This window comes from Tyto alba, unplaced genomic scaffold (genome assembly GCF_018691265.1).
Source record: "Tyto alba isolate M040663 unplaced genomic scaffold, T.alba_DEE_v4.0 Super-Scaffold_8, whole genome shotgun sequence".
In the NCBI taxonomy this organism is placed as follows: Eukaryota; Metazoa; Chordata; class Aves; order Strigiformes; family Tytonidae; genus Tyto; species Tyto alba.
Genome location: NW_024881329.1, coordinates 7,356,992 through 7,380,129, shown reverse-complemented (window position 1 = coordinate 7,380,129; position 23,138 = coordinate 7,356,992). Strand labels below are relative to the sequence as shown.

The following is a 23,138-nucleotide window of genomic DNA, read 5'->3' as shown; positions in this document are numbered from 1 at the left end:
GGTGTACAGGCTTGTCTGTAATAGAGGTGAGCACACAGGGGTACAGTAATGCAGACTTTAGTACTGTTAGATACAGCATGGCTTGGATGGGTAATGGCTTAAAAAATAACTACAGCAGACTTATATTGATTTTCTGATTTTTATGTACTAAAATTTCAGAATTGTACAGCTGCACCAATGCAAAGTTTTAGCTGTTTATAGATCTGCCCCATTTTTTACTATGGGCAAACTATTTTCTTCTAGTACCTAAGCTTAAGAACAGGGTTGGAATGAAAAGTGAACCTAATGCTTCTAAGAACAGACCGAAGCTAGCTGGCAAAATATAATATTGGGAGGAACAGGTAATGAAATACTTATATGAATGTCACTTATTAGCTCAGTTTTTGCATTATACTTCTAGGGCTATCCTTTAGCCAGATATAACACAGCAGCCTAGACTCTTTCATTTCAGAATTTACATGTGTGCTCCTTCCTGTGCTTATTTCAGAGTGGAAGATAGGTGTTTTCATTGCTGAGGCCTTCAATGTTTTGGGAACCAGCTACTCAGGATACTAACTCGGTTCTCTTCTGTCCTCCTAGAGCAGGACACAGCTGTTCAACTTCAGCAGCGGGATGTTCTGCCAACGGGAGGAGTACTGTTGGTGCTGGAGACTTCTATAGAATTAAATGCTTGCGACAATTTAAAAAATTCAGAATTAATGCTTAACAGATGCAGCTAAAAGTATTTTCAATCCGATGGTTATATGTTTTCATCTCCTGCTAATTTGCCTAACGCTTAGAAGCCAAATGGTGTTAACTCACTTCCACGTCCTGACCTGACCTCCATTCACAGTTCTTCCTTTTCCGCAATTCCTCAACTTCATTCAGTTCACTGCAAGACCGTAATCACTCTGAATCCTTCCTTCCAGACCTTATACACGTGGTTAATGGCTGCATTCACCGAAAATACTGCTTATGCTGCTACAGCTTTAATATTGCACTTGGCTGCCTTTTCTGCATTAACTAAAATATAAGAACACCACCAGCAATGTTACGTTACTCACGGTAACGCTGTTAGGAAAGCATTTCAGAAACAAAGTTCAAGGTTCTACTACTTGCTGGAAAGAGATGATTTTTGACAATCTCTTTTGTGATATTACATGCTTGTCTGTACCAAGTGATTACATTACTAAACCAACCATCTAGAACATATAACCTTTGATTTAATTGTCAAATATATATTCTCCTAGGTATATCAGAGTATTTTAAGTCATGATCACACATAGACACAATTCAGGCCTAGTCATTATAGCAAACACTTAAGCTACTACACACTCCCACTTTCTGAGAGTATCAAAATACCCCCAGCCAGATATTCAATACTGATCAAAAAATACAGCAATTATAATTTACAGACAAAATAGTACTGGCATAATTTGTTTATTGTACTGTGAGCATCAGTATATATTAGAGACAAAGAAAACATGACTTCCAGGACAAATTAAAAAACCTGGAGATTTAAAGTTTTACTCAGTATCAATCATTGAGAACCTATAAATTATCTGCTGGAATGCTGTCAGCTCAAGAGCTTGGCTTCTACAATTACAGAACACTGAAGAATATAAGATGTTCTGGATCCCAAAAGCCACATACCTAAGGTTAAAATGTAAAAGAACTGAAAAGACATTAGGTAAAATTTATAAACTTGTTTTCTTCTGAGACAGATTGATCTTATCTCCGAGACTCAGGGCCATTCCCTGTAAGGAAAAGAAAGAAGACATTAATAACATTGATACTTCAAAGTAACTTTATCTTATCTATATTAAAATGGAAGTCCTATATACAGAAATCTATGATGGAAACTAAAGTATTTCTAACTGTTCATTTATTTGTATACAGTATAGTTCACAATTTCTTAACACCAGGTAAAGGCTAAATCTACACATATTATTGAAACAATGAAACTTAAATCAGCTAGCAACTGTTAAATCTGTTATCAATACAAAAGGCAGAAGAATAAAATAAAATTAAGCCTTTTGACCTCCCACCAATTGCAAGTATGCTGCCACTGGAGAAATTACAACTGTCACTTGAGTTACTGAAATTTAGCTGTTGAAAGTCTCAGTGCTGATTGCAGCACTCAGTGCACTAAAGCTATAGAAAAGAATGTAATCACAGAACCATATTAATATTGCATAGAAACCAAAGAAATCTCTGAAGAAACAGCATGAATAAATCCACATAATCAATAGCAGAATGATTTCAAGATGAAACCAAGCTGGCATATGTAACAATACACTCTTATGTAAAAATGCCACCATAAACATAACAGAAACACTAATTTAAACCACTCCCAAAATTTTTACAGTGACATCACACGAGCTACATGGTTTCTTTGAATGTGAAAACTGTCAGGTAGTCCTTTACTGTACACTGTTTGAAATACTGTTATTGGTACACTGGTTTTTGTTCTGTTTTTTTTTTTTTTTTTTTTATATTAAACAGTTCTAAATCTTGTGCTCTTCTGTAGTTGGGAAGCAGAAATTCTAAAATCCAAAGGAGAGTCATAGATGTACCTACAGAAAATAATCCTACTGAAAGACTTTGGCTTTTGCTTTGTTTTTAAAAAGAACCAGTGAACAATTACATGCATAGAATTTCCTCATGTGAAATTGAAATGTGTAGTTCAGCAGGAAACAGATCATGGAACCTTGGGAAGCCTTTGCTCTTCATTTAGGAGCAAATAAAATATAACATACTATTTGCAGTGCTACAGATAAAATAAGGAAATCTTGGCACAAAGGCCTATTTTACGATAACGCACTATAACATGGTTTTAGGGTATCATTACACCTAATTAGAAAGACAATATGTTCTCACAAAATCTGTAATAAGATAGTTTTAAAACTAAGGCTAAAGTTCCTATATTCATCTTCCCTAAACATTTTCCCATTTACCTACTACTAGAAACTAATGCACATCCAAAAATCTGCAAGTTTTTAGAGGCACATTTTCTTAAAAATGACAAGCAGAAACAGTGCTCTAAATATAAGCTGTATTACCTGGCTCTTTGCACGGATTCGTATGTGACCAGTGACAGGCGCCTCTGGTCCAAGATGAATTGGCTTTTCAATGCTGACATTTGCAAGTGCATCTTCTCCAAATATGGAACGCGCATAAAGATTGGCCGCCATAAAGCCACAATAACCAGAAAGTGCCTACGGAAAGTACAATTGAACTCTTCAGAAATGTCAAAACCCTTTAAACGCAGTTTAATTCATCCCAGGTTAGCTAGGCAGATATCAGTATTTAATGTTTAAACTTCTTTCTCCACGTACAATATTTTATAAAATGTGAAAATCATGAAATGGGAAAGAGTGATGGCCCTTTTCTAAAATTAATATTGGAATATATGCAATCTACAGTATTCATCAAGACAAGGTAGGGTGGCATTTTATGGTCTGATTTAATGAACAGCAAAATAGTAAAGAAGCTAAATAGTAGCAATAGCTATTATACTTATTTTGGCTCCCATATATGTATTAGCTAATAGCTATTATACGTGTTATCTTAATAGCAAATAGCTATTGTATATATTTATTTTGCTTTACAACAAAAAGGCTAAACCATCAAAAGAAACGTACATTTTGACAGAGGAGGAACTTGGAGCTACTGAAAAAGACCTTTACAGAAGCAGATGGTGCCATCAAATCTATACGACTGCCTAGCCACAACAAATTAAAACAGACATTCTGATTTTCTCACTGGGCAAGAAATAGCTGAAGTGATTAAGCAACACAGAATTTTGGTAACAATTTGCTTTTACTCATTCCACACCACTCATTGAAAAACTTTGAAGTATATGTACTATTTCATATTGTAAGCATCTCTAATAATATTCATAACAAATGCTAAAGCACACAAACTAAAAAGGGTATCAAAAAGTTCCTAAGCAAATAGCTCACCTTCTCCGGAGTCAGGCATTTCATATTGGTTGACTTCAGTATGTGCTGTAAGTATTCATTTAGGTCAATGATATTTGTATTCACTGTAACCTTCATGAAAGGAAAAAATGGCAGTTATTTTAATTAGCACCCCAGGCATTTCTGAAATCACCTCTTCTTCAGGGCTCTATAAAGGAGATTAGTACCACAGTCCTCCCTTGAGGAACACCCTATGCAGTAAGCTAGATGCACTTGCTGTTGCGTGGTGGCACCTGCACCTCCTGCCATCCACTTGTTAGAGTGAGGATTTCATGTTATTACCACAGTTCCTGAAATGTATTAGGTGAATATGATATTCTGCTGAACATGTAGGTTCTCTCCAGCAAATAGCTGATTTCTTGTCTGAATACAGTTTAGACATTGCCAGAACAAGAAAAAGTGGTATCTAGTCCAAAAGCTTGCTTTTAACCAATGATAAAGATTGCTTTCATCTTTCCCTTCTAGCAACAAAGCTCTCTGGGCTGCCTTGGTTTCCTCATATTGAATATCGTGGGTCTTGCTTAAATTGCTTTTTAACATATCTTTTAGGAGTTTACAAATTGCTAAGGCTTCACATCACGTATTAAAATTTACTGTTCACGAGTTCCCTCTGAGACACTTGAATCTAGTCTCAAGTGAATATATGTAAATACATGTAGCAAACAAGGCTAGTTTGTGTAAAATTTTTCCCATTCTCTTTTAATGTATCTACTCTATTCTTAAATGATATTGCTCTGTTGTATGAGATAATATCCCTTAAACGCTTTCTTAATAGGTCTGCAACTAACAGTTTGGGCACCCTCTAGTACTAAGTGTACCCACCATTTTGTTGGTCTTCCGTAGCATACGTAACTGCTACAGCTGTACTGCAAAGTAATAAAGTGAGAGATGCCCCTGCCCAAGGCGGGGCAGTGGGCTGGACTAAATGACCTTTAAAAAGTCCCTTACAACCCAAATGACTCTCTGATACTAGATTTTTTTTTTTCTTTTTAACAAAAAAGAAAAACCACGTAATTCAGAACCGGAGAGGCTAAGCAGTATGAATAATTCTGCAGTCTCAGCATAAACTTACACTTGTTGCTATCTCACCTTTGAGCCAAAATACGCAGCAATCACCAATCAATCTGGACACGTTCCATACAGGAGGTAAGGCTCAATGCACATACCACTTTCATAAGAAAAAAACTAGCTATTGCATCAATAAGCTTGTGAAACAGGTAAGATAGCAATAAGAGAATAAGTTACCCGAGGCAAACATCCAACGCGCTGGTGAAGGAGGTTAATATCACAAGAGATAATGTTGACGTAATGAGCTGATGTAGAACAAGAAATGGAATTATACCTCACCAACAAAAAAAAACCAAGTAACAAAAAAACCCAAAACTAACTTTGTTTTCCCACTCAAATTCTGCCCACATCTGTCTGAACTCCGCATCTGTACAAGAAGCAGGCTGGATGTAATCCATGATGTCAATGTGAATATCACTGAGAACCACACAGTTTCTGTCGCTGGCTGCTCCAGAGACATCATACACTGCAATACAAAGAACAAACCACCTTAATGTTTAAAAAAGTGAATTTGCACTAAGCAAAAGTGCTCAGTGACCGCCTGCCAGTTAACAACAGTCAACACTTGCTCAACCTCATTGCTGACCTCTGTCCCCTTCAAGCACTTTACCCAGTTGCCCCAGAACTTGGAGTTAAGTGTACTGGTCTTTCAGGCAAGGCTGCCTCGCTCATCTCAAGTTCAGTCTTGGGTTCAAGTATCATGCTGACAATCATTCTAAAGGTAGCATTGTTCTACTAGGATTTTAAGTAAAAGTGGTACATATTTTTAAAAAAATCATTACAATATATTCATACATTGTAGACCATTTAATTTCCTCTCCCATTATGAAGTGTTTTAATTATTTTTGAGCTCATTAAGCAGTTAAGAAATGCTACACATCAATGTTCATTTTGCACAATTAATTTGTTACTTACCAATATTACCAAAAATTATTCCATTTTCTGTTGAAGCAACTTTGACATTAGCTTTAATGTTTGCAAAATCATGTGGAGCAAGTGTCAGAGGAGATGGTTTTTCCACAAGTTTCAAGTCACCTGTGTGAAGAAATTGGGAGATGGGGATCAAAGAACATCAACAGTACACAATGAGTTTAGCTTTTGGGACAACCTTTATTTTCTTGACATTCAAATCATTACAAAACAGAATTGCACTAAATACCACCATAAGGTATTAGCTGATTTGGAATTTTCTTGTTTAGCTGAGGTTTTTTTACAGTTTGCTAACTGCAAGACAAAATAATACACATTACATCAAAAATTTCAGTTACATTACTAGCGTATTCACCCAAACGCCACTGTAAACAAATGCAAATACTGACTTAAATGGGCTTCAGGTTGAGAATTGTATCAAATTTTAAACAATCAGGAGATGGTTAATTCTACCTTGTGTTTTAATCACGACATTGTAATACCTAATCCTACAGTCAAGGGTCTCAAAACCAAAGTTCAACGACCAGCATTACATACACTAAGATATTTATAAACAGTTCAAAGTATCACCTTGATTTTGAATAGAATTGCTCCCAGGAAACAGTAAGAGATGCATTTTTCCTAATCCTTTAGCAGGCAACTGTAAAAGACTCCTTAGTTCTATCAAACTGCGCAATTTGAGGAAACAGCATGAACAGCATCAGCTCTATGCACAGGAGTGATGCATCAAGTCAGTTTTTGCAATGTATCTGGAGATAACAACTGTGAAGTACAGACTTATACTTCACTGAGCTGATAAACAAAAAAATACAACCTATTAAGTAATGTATTAGTTTTATTTATCTCCATCATTAGTCTGATCAAATGATTTACAAAGGATTAAGAGGACAGTTATGCCCCTCCAGTCATACTTACATCAATTAAAAGTATATAACATGTGTTCTCCTGCTATGCTGTAAACATATTTCAACAACTGACTGCCAAACAGGAGATAACTAGTAGGAAATGGGTTACTGTTCTTGGATTATCTCTCTTCCAGTCCCTCCCCTCAAAGAAGTTAATGAAGCCTCAGTCTTACTCAAGCAAGCCTCTGGTACAGCTGTTGGCACAGGGAATGGTTTCAGCTGAGTAAATGCAATATTTAAGTACTTCAGGGTGAGTGTAAGAACCACCTAGGCAGATGGCTTTCTGTTGCCTGACATTTGTTCCATACCAGTTTGAATTTTGTCCTCTTGCTCTATGGTAACAGCACAGTAGGAAATAAGTATATCAAAAAGCCTGTCCGTATTTCAGGAAAAAGGGAGAAGGGGAAATGGAATGCTATTTCTCTAGTGAAAAAAGCATGATAAAATTCAAAATCTGACTACAGTTTATATCATCAGATGCTATTCTCAGTGCCAGCAGACACAAGTCTTCCACCTTTTGGAAGCAAAATATATTTTTAAAGACATTGGAAAACATCCTTTCAAAATGGCAATTAGCTGGAATAAATTTGTAATTATTTAGAAGTGTTTCAGAAACTCTTTACAACAAGATGCCAATGCCCAGTACCTCACTGCTGCCCAGCAGTTGCTTTGCTTCCACCAGTACTCCTTACCTAGCGTAGCCAGTTCCAGTGTGCAGTTCTGCAGAGTATCACTGGTCTGGTTGACCACAAGCACATCCAGCACAATGTCATACTGATTGACGTGGACATACGCTTCTGCATAGACCGGGTCTGAGAAACCTGTCAGTTGAGTAACCTGTAAAAGAACAGAGTTTAAGGTATTTTTCTTCTCATTTTAAAACATGGAATCGTGTCCAACAATGACAAAAAATAAGAATAAAGTCCAATTAAATCCATTAGTCTAATACGAGCCTCCATATCAAGCAGGCGTGCAAAGAGTGTTTAATTTCAGAGAACTAGCTTACTAGTCAAAAAGAAAAGGAAAAAAACAAAAAGAAAACTTGAAAAAAACACTGCAAAAAGTCACCACAAGTTTTGTCTAGAATTTTTAAAAGTTGTGATGTTTAGGAAACCTAAACTTCACGCCCAACTCTTCCAAAATAAAACAGATTTCATTGATTTTCAGCTAAATACACAGTGATTGTCCATATTATGCATACAAATAAATTTTAACCGCATCCTTCCTTCACATGTCTTTTGCATACACACTACAATTACAAAACCTTTCCAGGTGAAATGTATTCTGAACTGAATTCACCTAAGTTCCTAAAATACAGACTGTAACGCCATTTATTTTTAAAAAAGGTCAGCAGGACAAAGAAATGCTGACTTAAAATGAAAAGATAACTTTAAACAGTAAGAAGAATTCTTCCAGACTTTGAAAGAATAAAAGTCTGTTTTTCCAATTCCAAAGTAATGAATGAATCGAGAGATTTCTTCTCTTTGGACCATCTCTGCAGGTCCTGGTAACCAGCAGCAAATAAAGGTATAAAGAGCGAAACAAGGATTCACTGCACTTGCCAATAGGACATGGCAGCCAAAGAAAGGCGTTCTTAATCACTTGTGACATCCCTCCTCTCTTCCCTGTGAACCTTACTGGGCTCTTCAGACCAAAACAACCTTAATTTCTTCTCCACATCCCACCAGCTCAGCACTCTCCAAGTCTCCTCCGTATTCTTCCCTTCCCATGTGAAGAAGGTAGCAACTTGAAGTACAAGGGCTTCTCTCTTTCTCCTGAGCCTAACCACAAAACACCTGGGTCTTTCCAATTAACCAGCACAGCTTGGTCCCTCAGTTCCAGACTCCGATTCCCAAAGCTGATCCTGTGCATAAGCAGCACAAAGTGCATATAATTAAAATACTGACATTCACATTACCTTATTCAGTTTGGAGGCAAGAGGATCAGCAGCCTCCTTCCTCTGTGTGTTTCCCATGGCTGCAAGAAGGCTAAGCTGAAACTGGTCTTCTTTTGAGCTCATTTCGTTTTTAGCAGTAAGCTGCATGAAGGAAATGGGATCATCTGGCTGAACGGTCACATTCCTCTTCTCAGATTCTTTCTGCAGGAAGAGAAATATTCAAGAATTCACAATGAATTCCATTTCTGAGCACAGAAACACAATCAAATAACAGTTGACTTACACAGTCAAATGGTGACATTTCTGGGATCAGCTTAGATGTGAACATCTGTAAAATCTCCAGGTGTTTACGGTTACACACTTATAATAGCTCACCTTCTGGGAAAGTTTCTCCTCTTCTAGCTTGGCTGACAGCATGTGAGAGAGGGACAGCCTGCATTCTTTGTTGAAAATATCATTCATGAGAGGAGAACATTCTGACAAAACTTTCAGACACAAAGAAATACGATCCACATCATCATCTGTAATTGGCTTCTTGGGAAGAGAGGACTTTCCCAAATGGAGAATAGTGGCCATCAGCAGCATAGCTTCAGCAATAAAGGACTGAGGAGGACAAGGGAAAGAGAATGGAAGGAGGTTATTGCATTCTACATAGCTCTACAGAAATGTTTATTTTGGATTTATTTACAAAAAGGTGCACATTAATCAAATCATAAAATCTCTGAACGTATTACTTATTTTTTTAGTACCTGTCACCTAGAAACCAAGCAGCATGATTTAGAGACTGTCTAGATAGAGTGGCTGGAAAGCAGTAGGCCGTGTTTGTGACCCAAATTATCATTATTATCGTCCAGTCGCGTAACTGGCACTTCATTTTGGACTTAACTTGTGTTGCAGCTGCTTAAAAGAAAAGAGGCAAAAACCAGCTCCTCTTCACAACTATGGTGAAAACACAATAGATGACTTACGTTCTGTTTCTTCTTCTCTTGAACTAGTGACACATATCGTAAAGCAATCTTAGTTAAAGTTGTAGCAAGGGAAGCTGCAACGAAGAAATCGCCATCAAGCAGGAATCCTCGTAACGGAGGTCTGCAAGGACAAATGATAATCAGAAAACTAGTTGTGGATGACACTCTTTAGCCTACTTATCTTCATACCTTAACATCCATACTGTACAAACAAAACAAGCTTGAAAGGTCTCATAAGATATTTTATTTTTCCCTCTAGAAGCACTTTTCCAGATACAGAGATATTCACAAGTCACACAGTCATTTCCACACAGAATTGGGATTGAAAAGTGTAATGTATAATAATTTCATTGTGGCTCTGAGATGATAATGACTAGTCAAGATGAAAGATCTTATCTGCAGTAATTAAGGAAATACAGCAATTGTTATAGCTACCTATAAACTATGGCAAGTATTAAATAGTGCAAGGTGATATTAAGAAAAAAAAAAGCCATTTTAATTTAAAGGCAACATCTCTGTATCCAATTAAAATTGTAAATGGACTTTATGTATAAGTTATGAAGAATCAACTGGAATTTAGGATACCATAATCAATAATGTCCTTTTTGATACACAATAAGCTTTGACTACAAATCCTAACCAATTACGCAGCCTCCTGTCAGTTACTATCTACTTGAGATAATAATACCTTAAAACAGGAAATCACCTCAATCTCCATACTCTCTATGAGAGAGAATACTACTTAAATAAAATAAAATGAAAATCAAAACCAAGTCAGTCCTGCCCTAGCATGAAATCTTAAATACCTGTCTTCTTCCTTTTTGGCAGGTCGGGAACTACTGAGAGCACTCTGTGTTGCATAAGTGCCCATTTCTGTCACCAATTTTTGGGCTGGACCCACAGACACTTCTTCTTCAGGTTTTAGTTCACCAGCTTCTTTCTTGATTTCAGATTCTACTATTGGGATCTAGAAACAAACAGGAAACAATTGTTGCAATTAATACTGAAAAGACATTTTTGTTCTGTAAAAGGTTTTAATAAAAATTATCTGCATCGTTAAGGTTTTTATAGATGAAAGGTCAATTACAGCGCAACAGTTTTCAAAGAATTTGAGGAGATAAGCAGATGTTGAAATATATACAGAAGCCTCCTACCCATGCAATAATGCTCACGTTGCACAGCTCATCTTAGCTGCATCTCAGAATAAGCCAATCAAAGCTTTCTTCCTTTGTTAGTGGATATAATTCAATAGTACCTTAAAGCTGACATAATTTTCAGAAATAAGGAATTCCTCATCTCCCCTCTTAACAGACGTTACTTATTCTCGGTATATGCTAGCTTCAAGTATGCTACTTAAAAAAAAAAAAGCAAAACCCAAACTAAATTTACTTTAGATTTCTTGTGTACACACCATTAAACAGCACAAGTGTTGCATCTTATATGATTTTTTTTAAATACCTTTTTCTTAGAAGACACGCTGCATAATAGTAAGTAAAACCACGAAGAGCTAGCCTGAGAAAGTAAACGCACCTCTCCAAGTGATCTGCGAACTTCTGTCATTACACTTTGTATATCTTCCTTTGTGCTGCAATATTCTCCAAGGATCCATAAAGCTCCACGATAAATCCTAAGACATGGAGAGTAACTGAAGTCATGCTTTCATGATATACTCGAACTAGCATCAAGGGAAGTGATTTATGGTCAGGTGGTGAAGGCCACTCTTGACAAATACAAAAGGACACGATTGACAGAAAGCAAGTTTGATCAAAAGCAATTATCCTGCCAGCCTTAGTTAACTAACAAACAAGTATATCAAATGAGATATATCCTCTGCTACAAATTTATTCCCATCTGTGTTAATCTTGATATTTACAAAATTAAATTTCATTGTGATCATAATAAAATAACTGATGTAGGTAAATAAAGTCAGTTGCAATTTCTCCAGTTAACTGAGACAAACCACCTTTTCCCTCATATATGAGATAATGAAAAACAAGAACATGAACGAAGATTAGGGAAAAAAATAGCAAAGCTTCAGAGTGTTTTTTTTCCACTTATTGAGATGACGATGGAGATAGGTTTCAGAGTTTTCTTTCTATTGGAAGAATGGCAGTGGTGTCTTGATCCAGAGAAATTCTCACATGACTTAACTTTTGCAAATCCCTCAGAAAACCAAGTTTTTAGAGACCTGAAAGGTACTAAAGAAGCTTTGCAGATTGCAAAACCCAGTCTAAGTTAGACTCAGTTTTCTAGCGAACGTACAGTATTTCCAGTTGCCTACAAGTGCACATTTCTGCTGCGATAATTCCTTTATATTTCTGTTTTAACAAATATATCACTTTAGAGTTGGCCTTCATCAACGATGCTATCTTCTAGCAAGTGGAAATAAAATTATCAATAACATAAAAATGAAATTTGATTTATTTTCTTCACTCAGTGCAGCAAGAACCCAATATATCTTTTGTACAAGTAGGCAAGAAAGAAGCTGTACTTAGAAATCTTCTACTCCCAGAACGTCTTGGCTTCAGTTACTCCTCTTTGTGTGTGGGTTGCAAGTATTTTGGTACTATTTAATGACAATATACATTCAATGGAAGTGAGCCACAGGGTGTTCCAATGTCTGTTTGATATCGTATTTTGGACTCACTTGACAGATTTAATAGCGTGAAAGACTTCAAGCATCTTCTCAACGATAAGAGGTCTGAGGTTATCAAATCTCTGGATCGCTTCCCGCACAAACTCCAAGACATCAGCAGCTGCTGCTTCATTATTATCACTTAGGAACTCCATCAGCTAGTAAAAGAGTGAACACAAGCACAAAGACCAGCACAGCCAAGTTTGTACAACAGTATTTTCCTTCTACATTCAGGTAAATAAAACAACATGTATTTCTCCTTTTAAACAAAGCTCAAGTCAAACAACCTTAAGTACATTCCAAACAATTACCAAGTATCATAATCCCCAAATTGTTTTTCTAATAAATAAATTATTGCACTTTTTAAGTAAAAGTACTTTGCAGCTCATGTTCTTCAAAAATATTTTAAAATAAAGTCTCAGAAGACAACTACAGCATCAAAAATGCTCTATTTCCTTAGGGATTAAGAATAGCATCACTTCATGTGAGGCCACAATTAGAAACACCTCAGCTTCAGTTATTCTCCAAGTTTTGCATACAGCTACAACATATATAATGACAATGTAATTAAACATTTGCATACCACTGGAATAACATTTGCAGCCATATCTGGAAACCGAACACTACAGGAATGCAATGTACGAACAAGCAGCTGTCTATACTTGTCTGTATCTTCATGCTCTGTCACATTATTAGTTTTAATCACTTCCTTCTTCAGAACAATCACAAGCTGCAGAAAAGATCAAATAAAATTGAAGTCAGTCCCTTATTTTTCCAAAGAATAAAAAATAGTCTAATGAAACAAAAGTAATATATATTATTACCTCCTCCACATTTCTTGAAGAGACAAGATCCAGAGCCAGCTGAAGGGTTTTTTTGCGCACTTCTAGATCAGGGGTACTCAACACTCGGAGGATGTCCATCACTAGATCCTGAAACAGTAACAAAATGGTAACTACTCTGTTCCTTTAAATTACTTCCTTTTCATACAGTTATGATTTTCAGTCCTAATGATTTTCAAAGACTTTCTGAATACATAATATATGATCTACTGGTGAACAAACAAGATATCCTAGGCATTAGGAACTTCACAGTGTTCATTTACTACATTCTACATCAAAGTTTACCATGCAAGCTACATCATTAAGTTTTACAATCAAGACAGCATTTGCCATTGTTAATTCTTATGCAGACAATAAAAGCAGCAATTTATAAATATAAAAGTCCATCCAATCTGTTTTTACCAGAAACATATCAACAGAAGATTTAAACTTCAGAAGTACATTTTTCCATACATCACAGCACTGGAAAGTTTTGTTTAGGAACGAAAAGTCTGCAGAAAAAGAGGCAGCTCACATACCTGTAACACTCGTTCATGGGAGGGATGCTCTTTTAATTCAATCAACCGATCCAAAACAATCAGTTTCACATTATTATCACTTTCTTTAATAATCAAATCTATGTAGCATTGGGCAGCTGCCTAGAATTAAAAGAATCAAAAACATTTAAGTATGAAGGGGAGAAACTGGCAAATTTCTGAGAGAAATTCAGGAAGACACTTACATAACTATCAAAGCAAAGACTCAAAGAGTTGGCATAGAAATGAACCTGAGAACAGACTTTAAAACTTTCTGTTCCACTAGACATCAATTCCACTACCAGGTTACAAAATTTACACAGGAAGGCTCACTATGGCATCAGCTTACGACACACAGACTTGGTTTCAAATTTAAAGAAAGTCACAAAGAGATAAATGCTTTGGGTCAGCTCTTAAGTATACAACAGGACATGAAAACCAATTCAAAATAGTTGCCAGTGTTAACCCACTGAAATATGGCTTTAATGACAGCTTCTGTGTATAACAATCCTACTCAACAAAAATGACTATGCTAAAACAAGAACGTTAGAATACTCCTGATCTTTGAAATTACTATTTACAATACTTTTACTCTAAATCTAGACTTGCATATCCTACTTTTGAAATTTCCATGTGTGAGGAACTGAAGGAGTTAATGCCTCCAACATTCACTGAAGGAATGAACTGTTTGCCTAAGGAAGCACAGGGTCTATTGAAGGGGGCACTGCTCCGCTCCCTTGCGGTTGTGGTGCCAAGTTATTGAATGTACCGCACTGATCTTCCAAGGAGGGCAGCTAAACACTGGCTCTGTTGTGTAAGCCTGATATTTTGGATAAATGATGCAGGTCTTGCTAACAACTATACCCTTGAAGAGCTAAAAGGTTGTTAAGAGGGAAAACACCTGGCACCAGATAGAGCCAAAGGCTAGATGGTTTCCCAAGGAGCAAAAACCAGGGAAGAGGTAAAGATGGCATGGGAGATCATAACCACTGAGTCAACCGGACCAAAGGGTTAATGCACCTCATCCCCCCTCAACACATGCACAGGACCCCTGCTCCACCTCTTCCTTGCCTCTCATGCAAATGAGCTCATGGACAAAGTGTCTCTCTTCATCTAGTATGCAAATCAGCAGATAAGACAAACTCGAAAGGCAACAGTGAATGTTGCTGGGTGTGCAGCCCCCACCCAAGATTACCGGGCCTGGGACACTGGTGGAACCTGAGGTGGTGATCCGGATTCTGTGACTTACTTTCTCTCCCTTCCTTTTCTTTTATTTCCTTTATTTCTTATAGATTTTTCAACAACAGGCCACATCGTTTACTATCCTTTCCAAGTTCAAGTTGTCTCTACCGCAAATTAAACATTTTAACCTCTGTTTGGTGTTGCTTCACCTTAATTTAACCCAAGGAGAGCATGAAACCTTTATGACTCTCTGGGCTACGCAGTCTGGGTCATAACACCATGCAAGTTCAAAATTTCTGTGTGACCTCAAATAATCAGCCGTACAAACATAAATCTAGAAACCCAAGGTCAATCAGCAATCAATGTAAATCTTCACTGCATTACACTTCCACCCTGGTCTGAAAAGATTAATATTTATGAGTAAAGAAAGTCATTCAGTCTCTGCAAATCTTCAGTTTTAATCTACTTTTCTAAGTATGCCAAGAAGAAGTGCAGCATACAGTATTCATTCCAGTGCACTAAAACCTACTGAAACATCTGAAAACATCACTTTTATACCTTGATTGCTGTTGGTGCACTGGAGAGTGTAACTAGAGTACCTGCAGCTTCATACTTCACTGCAGGACTCGATGACTGCAGCAAGTTGTAGATGCAGCGAATAAACCGAGCTCTCTCTGATGGATTTGCATGACAGACCTAGATGAGAACAATGCATAGTTGGCACATAAAGAAAAAAGAAACTAACAATTGTAGAGCTTAACTGCTCCATTATCTTACAACAAGGAGAAAATTAAGCAAAAGGTGACAGCCTTTTCTGGGTGTAAGAAGTGTCATTCTTCATTGTAAAAAGTCAATTACAAAGGCTATTAAAAAGCTATTATTCACAATTCTATGCAATGCTACAGGGTCTTAAAATCTCAGATCAAAAATAAGGGCGCAGCCTCTATTGGCTTCTGTAACAGATGCCCTGCTCGTGTCCAAGAAGAACAGCCTGATAATACACAGTCCGAACCAGCAAATCAAGTGAGACATACTGCTCTACACTGTGCACCCCTGAGCAGTTTGTTGTTTCAAGAGACAAATTTTATTCTTATTTTACTAAACAATGATGTACTCCTGACATGGACTAAATGCTAGCCATAACACCTTTTCCAGCAGTGTTCCATCCCTTTTAAAAAGCAGTCTAATATAATCTAATGCATACATTTACTTTCAATGTGCCACAACATTTCCCTTTTACCTTATAAATTAGTTCAACAATAACCAACTGCAGTATGTCACCAAATGTCTGGACTTGGTCAATGCAGGTACTCAAATAATCCAACGCTCGATCCTATACAAATAGAAGATAAATTATTCTAAATTATTCTGACTTTGTTCACTCAGCTATATTTTAAATCAAAGCACATTTTAAAAATCACAACACAAACCAGCATATATTTAATGCTTCAACTTGAAATTTAAAACAATTTATGAAAACATCGTAGATCTGAAGAGCAAATTAATCTATCCTGCCTATAGATGGCAAAAAGAGAGACAAAACTAATCATAATCAGGCACAAAAGGTGATTTCCTGTGGAGCAAATAATCCAAAACACTAAATAGAAATTGTCACTTCTCTCTCATGTGACTACAAAAGCTATAAACCAGTAGGAAATGGAACACCTGGTCTGGTTAAACCCACTTGGCAGAACTAATTTTCAGCATCAACATGTGCCTTCACCAAATACAGTAATTCTCCTTTAAAATGAAGACAACACTAAAAGACCTCCCATAACTTTTTCAGTTACCAAATATTGCACAAATGGGTTAACACTACCATATATGTATTTTTATGAATCTAAATAGTTTATACTACCAACAAACTACTAGCTAGGTAGCTAGTACATTCTCAAGTATTTGAATCAAGAGAGTTTAAGGACAAGTACCCTTACCTGATCTGCATGAATTAGCATCATAAATGCATTTCTTTTGCAGCTTGCATCTTTCTCATTCACCAAGAAATCATGGATCAATTCAGGAGCATCAGGTATAAGATGTTCAAAATTTCTTTAAAAAAAATCATAATTAAAAGACCTACTGGTAAGGAGCAGAACCTAAGACTTAAGCGCATATCCTAAAGACAAGCACTTACAAATATTCAAAGTGTAAAATGCTGATACTTAGCTTTATGTAGCTATTTGAAACTGTGAACAGACTCAAGGAGCTTCAAAAGACTGTGTTATCATGACAGCTAAGACATTGCCCATCAATTAATTCTGTTTAATAGTAACACCCAGACACACTGTTCAGGTAACAACTGTAATAATGTTTAGTATATAACTGCAGTTATAACTGCAGTACATGAAGAATGTCTCACTTCAAGTAAATTTATATATCCATTTTCCTGCAAGTATTCTTCTATATTTACGGTTGAGGACAGTGATTACTATTAATGACACTTAGATCATTACGAAAGGCACCTGCCCATACAAATTAACCTGCAATACAAGGACCTCAGTCATACTTGAGAAAGCAACAGCAGTACCTTTTGCTTCTCCAAAGAAGCCCATTAGATACAAGGAAGAAAAGCAAACAAATCAAAAAATCCCAAACACCACACCAGTGTTTGATAAATGTCTATGAGATCTCAAAAACTATCCAGATCACTAAAGCTGGCCTTGGTCTTCTGCATCCATGACTTTAAATACTTCCTGGCATTTACCTATAAATCGTGTAAATTGCAAGAACTGCATTTCTGCGCACGTAGCTGTGACGATGTTCTAGACATGCACGAATGGCTGGCATCAAGGGCTCCAGCAGTTCTGCTTCTTTCAGCTTACAAAGAAAACGGAGAGTAGAGCCTCGGATAAATTCATTTGGATGCTGAAGATCCTAAAATCAACAAGAAACATATTTGAAATGCCAGACTCTTCAGCCTAATTGCTAAGCTCAGACGAATGCACTTGCTAGCCTTCTCCCACCCACAGCTTTCCCATGGTACAAGTTCCCAACATCCAGGACACCTCACTGCCTTCTCATGAAATACCTCTTAAAACACTGCTACCCCACGATACTTAAAAACGCATATTTCTGTGTAGTAAAACTTACAAAGTCTCTAGGAGTTTTTTGTCTGCATTGTATGTGTTTTCTCCAGTTACTAGGGCTGTGAAAGCTCACCCTGTAGGAATTCCTGCACACTGGATACTAACCTCTAGTGTGTATCAGTCCATCTGCTTCCCACCCATTCCCAAAGAAGTTGAAGGACCTTATTATCTTTGTGAAAGAGTGTCCCAATTACACCACGATGAAGTTATTCCAAAAATAGTGTCTTTTGATGACCCATGGCTTGTCCCAAGACACTATGAAGACGGTAATTAGGTTACCCGTCATCTTTGAGCTTCACTGACTTAGAAATGAAGAGCACTAAACTTTTGTTGAGTTGTAATAGTAAAAGAACACATTAAAATTCCTTGGCAGTAGGTCTGCAAGTACTTTACAATAATCCAGCTCTGAAGTATTAAGTTATAATGGTCAGGAAGGAAATGCTGAGCATAAACCATTTTTATATTTATTAAACAACACAAAATGATATACTTTATAGAAAGATCCAGTATAGGGACATAAGCAATGAAAGAAACAACGGGCTACCTTTCTGTATGCATCGCATACAAGGATCATTTCTTGCAAAAGCCTGCCATCTGGAGTGGTCTTTGGCACTATCTCCCAAAAGACAAGCAGCAGTTTTTTGATGGTATGATCTTGGAGAGGCAGTACAAAACGTATAATGGTCATCAAAAGCCCAGGTAGTTTTTCACCATTCAGAATCATAATGATCACTTTTTTCAAGGCCTCTGTCTTCAACTTGACATCTCCTTTTTCTAGAGGAGGAGGAGGAAATTAAATCAGGAAGGCTAACATGTCACAGTTAGTTTAACAGCAATACTGATCTGCAGTGTCAGAAGACAGAAACCCCCTTTGACGGAGGGCAATCAAGCATATCAGTAAAGCTCACACCCTCACTTCTACCAGAAGGATAAAGAGAAAGCAAGATATACATAAAGAATAAGCATGGAGTCCAGATTTAATTCTAGGATCAACATATTGGAATTAACTGAGTTCAATGAATTTCACAACTGTTTCAGTGCTTAAATTTAAACAGCCTTTTCTACCAGGATGCTACTACGCACTCGGATGCCATCCGTACACTAACACTGCCATTCCTGCCAGCAAGATACAGCAGTGCGCTCAACAAGCGGTAACACAACTTGCTGCTTACCATTGCACTACTTAAATCTGCCTGAGCCCAAGCAGGTGCTACTTCAAACAGAAAGACAGAAAAAGATTCCAAATTTTTGCACAGACCGAGGAGGGGAAAAACAAAACCAAAACACATAAGATAAATGTCATGAAGTTTCTCAAAACACAGCAAACTGAGGAATGTATGCATTGCAAAAATCAACAGAACAAAATAAACATCAAATTGACTTGTTTGAGTTTATAAAATATGAACAATATTCTAAGAAAGGCACAATGAGAGAATACAAGACTAATTCAGGTAAGATGGAGTATCTTTCAAATCACTGTCCATCACTTGCCTAGGTCATTTTTTAAGCTGATTTCAGAAGGTGGTTCTGAATCCATCGGAACATTGATTAATGTGTAACACACGTTCTCTGCAGCTGTCATGGTTCCTGGTTACAGAAGTTTTCTCAGCAGAATTATTCTGACATAAATATCAGACAACCTAAAAAACAAGCAAACAAAGCCATCCCAACATTAACAGATTTTATTAACAAACCACACAAAAATGTTTTCTAAGCTGACTTAATGATTTGAAGGGATCACTGGGTATCTTGAGAAGTCACATTCAAAAGCCCTTTCAATTTTCTGTTATGCTAAAATATTCCTGTTAGTACCAAAAAATGAAGAGCACAAAAATTCCTAAAGACAAAAAAGAAGGAAAGTAAATGAAAGAAATCTTTCCAATACTTCGGCACAGTCAGGGGTAACTGAAGTGTATGGGCAGCTGACTGCAGCTGAATGGATGCAGCAGCTTTTCCCTCATCCATTTGCTCCCCAAAATAGGTATTTTTATAGTAAAAAGTACAAGAAAGTTACAGATCTGTCAGAGCTGCTGTGTGGCTAACAGTGCAGGTAACAAAAATAGCAGTTAAGCTCACTCCTCATTCTCATGTTTGTTTCTTCCCTACATAATAGGCATCTAGAGTCAAATCAAATATTTGATTTTATTTCTTAAGTAATGAAAAATGCTCAGGTTTAAGCTTGCTTACCTAATGCTATGATGCTATAGTGACAAGCACTGTAAAGACAACTTTTCATTACATAAGCAATTTTGTATTTTCTACAGAAAATGTGTCAAATTTACAGAAAAATTACTTCCTCTGTGCTTTTATTGCTACTAATTTTCTGGCAGTCTTTCAGTTTAACAAATCATTAAAATAAAGAAGATGCCTCTTTAAATTATGATGGACACATCAATCAAATATTGTGTAAAAGCACACTTTATATCATTATTATTATTAGTTAATAATAGAGCCAACAGAACAAAATTATCCTATCAAAGGTTGTGACTTTACATGAAGATGAAAACACTAAACTCTCCAACTCAAGGCTATGCTTTCACTGCATATCACTTTTCCTCTAAGTTCAATGATCCTGAGTAGGACCATACCTCTGTGATCTAAACCTTTCAATCACATGCCAGTTTAAGAAGTTACCGTCTGGGGATGCCAGCTCCTACCCCACATCGCCTCTTTTATCCATGCAAACAACTTTTGAGATACAAACCCTGTAAACTCTCCACTCCTGCCTTATTTTTGAAGCAGTAAGAAAACCAAACCAAATCCAACAGACCAACACCCATTCTCAGCCTGGGTAAAAGCACTGCCCACGAACAGCTCTGAGGAAAGAGAGGGAAGGTGGGACATGGAGTTGCAGCATTTGAAGCAACAGCTGAGATGCTACACAAGCTGGTACTGGGTCCAAAGTCCCTTTTCTCATAAAACGGGGCCCCTAGAGAACCTCAGGCTAAACACTGAGCAGGTAAGTTAGGCTACAGCCCAAGCTAGCAGCATTTTACACAAGAACACAACCCAACTAAAACAATACCAGAACTATCACCCAAAAAAACAACTGTGATACAATTTTTTTTTTTCTAAAAAATGCCTCTTTTTGTTATGGATTTTATCTTGTTAACCAACGAGCTCGAAGGATGTAATAATAACAAATATCTACATAAATTACTCCTGCTCATTTTTTAGAAATACAACTGTTTTCTTGCCTCAGCAGCAGCTTTTTGCATACTTTCTCTATACTGTTACACAAACTCCTGCAGCTACCCCCTTAATCTCCAGCAACGACTCATGGAGACCATAAAGTAGATCCTTCAGAAGAGCAGACCAAGCATCTTTACTCATACAGAGATCTCAGCTACAGGAATTCTCTCAAAAATCACCACCAAACTGGTCTCCGAAGCATGAAAACATGGAGTGTATTTTAGGCTCTGAAATGTAGCAGTGAAAACCAACTCTCCTAAAATGCAGAGCTGGGCCAACCACCACCAAGTCCTCCCCCTTGCAAGGCACGGAGCCTTGAAATCGCAGTTTAATCTTATAGAGAATCCCCACAGACACAGAGGTAGGTGCTACTCTCCTTCCTCTGCAATAAAGTTTCTGAGGAAATTAGAAATAAGGAAATTGAAAGTTACGGGGTTTATACGACAAAGACAAAAGGCCACGCCTGGTCTCCAGCTCCATCCTTGGGGAGCCTTACGAACTGGGACACTTTATGAACCAAAACGCTGAGAAAGCATAATTTCATTGATGCACGGCCTACAATGTATAAAGACGTTTATTTACAAAATTTCGCGTAAATTCGTAGCCAGTTTGAGATTTCTTAATTTTCTACCTTTTGCTCAAAACGCCTGGCATTTTTAGCTGACTTTTAAAACATTTAGACGCCTGCCATTCCCCTGAGGGAACCCAGAGACCCACGACGCCGCCACCCCCCGCACCTCTCTCCCAAACCCGCGGGGCGGCCCTGGGGCCCCGCCGCCCCCCTGAGGGAGCCGCCAGGAAGGGGCCGCCTGGGCCGTGAGGCCTCGGGCCCGCGTCCCCCGCACCCCCACCCCGCGCTCCCCCCCGGCCCCAGGGCTCCGTACCCGCTGGCGTGGCGGCCGGGTGGGGTCAGGCCCGGTCCCGGTGCGGAGCTTTGCCCGCGGCGCTCCCGCTCCGGCGATGGCTGACGTGGAGCCGCTCCTCGCCCCGGCCACATCGATAGTACGGCGGCCCTGGAGGGACACGCCTCACCACACGGCGGCCCCGCCCCTTTCGCGTTGCCGTGCGGGCGGGGAAAAAGGGCGCCACGGGGCGGGAGGAGGGGCTTCCGCCTCCGACGTCACGGCCCCGAGGGAGACAACGTCCGTGCTGGCGTCGGGGTGTTTGGGTTTTTTTGTGTTTTTTTGTTTTTTTTTTTTTTTTTTTTTTGTTTTTTTTTTTTTGTTTGTTTGGTTGGTTGGTTGGTTGATTGGTTGTTTTTTTTCCTGCGCGGGCAGGAAGGTGAGCGCGGGAAGCCGCCCGTAAAAATAGGAATCGAGAAGAAAAAAAAAAAAAACACGCTTAAAAATACCCCCCCCACGATTTCATTAAAAAATAAATTTAAAAAATCAAAAGAATAGAGAATAAATAGAAAAAAACAGGCGAAAAAATAAATAGAAAATTAATGAGGTAAAAATAATAATAGAAAACCAGGTGAAGAATGGTAATAGAATAGAAAAAAAATAAAAAAGGAGAAGCAGCTTTGTCTAGTGCTTAAAACTAAATACACGGCCCTGACATTATTATTTTGATATTTCCATGACTGAACTATATACAGGGATTCAACACAGTACTCCAAGCCTATCCATCCAAAACAGCACCACGCTTTATTAATAAATACAAGATACAAGTTTTAGGCCTTTTTTTTTTTTTTTTTTTCCTTTTAGAGTACTCACCAAGATACCAAGCCCATATGTGAATCCACCCCAAAAATTTGTTTCTTATCCTTTTCAATGTATTCATTAAAGAGAGTAATGATGAGAGAATGATCCACCATGGAAAATGAAAAAAAAAAACCACCACGCAGACCTCATTTTGCTGAAAATACAGCATCACACCCCTTTCAGGGCCTGGGAAACCTGGGCTCAGGGGGCCAGGCCGCCCCCCTCCGTGGGGCCGTGCAGGAGGAGCCGCAGG

General features: G+C 37.9%; 1 protein-coding gene across 1 annotated transcript; it reads right to left on the bottom strand.

The window, feature by feature from the left end:
- Positions 1 to 1,403: 1,403 nt before the first annotated feature.
- COPB1 (COPI coat complex subunit beta 1) lies at positions 1,404 to 22,218 on the bottom strand. Its single transcript, XM_042785251.1, has 22 exons — positions 22,067 to 22,218; positions 19,482 to 19,630; positions 18,535 to 18,764; positions 17,609 to 17,778; positions 16,839 to 16,953; positions 16,145 to 16,237; positions 15,463 to 15,600; positions 13,726 to 13,845; positions 13,190 to 13,297; positions 12,949 to 13,095; positions 12,378 to 12,523; positions 11,261 to 11,357; positions 10,537 to 10,697; positions 9,731 to 9,851; positions 9,138 to 9,365; positions 8,784 to 8,963; positions 7,558 to 7,702; positions 5,946 to 6,065; positions 5,351 to 5,496; positions 3,945 to 4,034; positions 3,042 to 3,197; positions 1,404 to 1,736 (listed from the first exon to the last, which is right to left on the bottom strand). Exons 2-22 carry the CDS (start codon positions 19,570 to 19,572, stop codon positions 1,677 to 1,679), a joined length of 2,862 nt encoding a protein of 953 aa, XP_042641185.1. The 5' UTR covers positions 19,573 to 19,630; positions 22,067 to 22,218; the 3' UTR covers positions 1,404 to 1,676.
- Positions 22,219 to 23,138: the final 920 nt, after the last annotated feature.

What these genes read in the sequence shown, in the direction of transcription:
- COPB1 (XM_042785251.1), bottom strand. Translation starts at nt 19,572, where the DNA reads ATGACAGCTGCAGAGAACGTGTGTTACACATTAATCAATGTTCCGATG. An exon ending in TTGTTGAACTAATTTATAAG is followed by an intron (nt 15,601 to 16,144) that starts GTAAAAGGGAAA and finishes GTTCTCATCTAG; the next exon opens with GTCTGTCATGCAAATCCATC. An exon ending in AGGAGAAACTTTCCCAGAAG is followed by an intron (nt 8,964 to 9,137) that starts GTGAGCTATTAT and finishes CTCTTCCTGCAG; the next exon opens with AAAGAATCTGAGAAGAGGAA.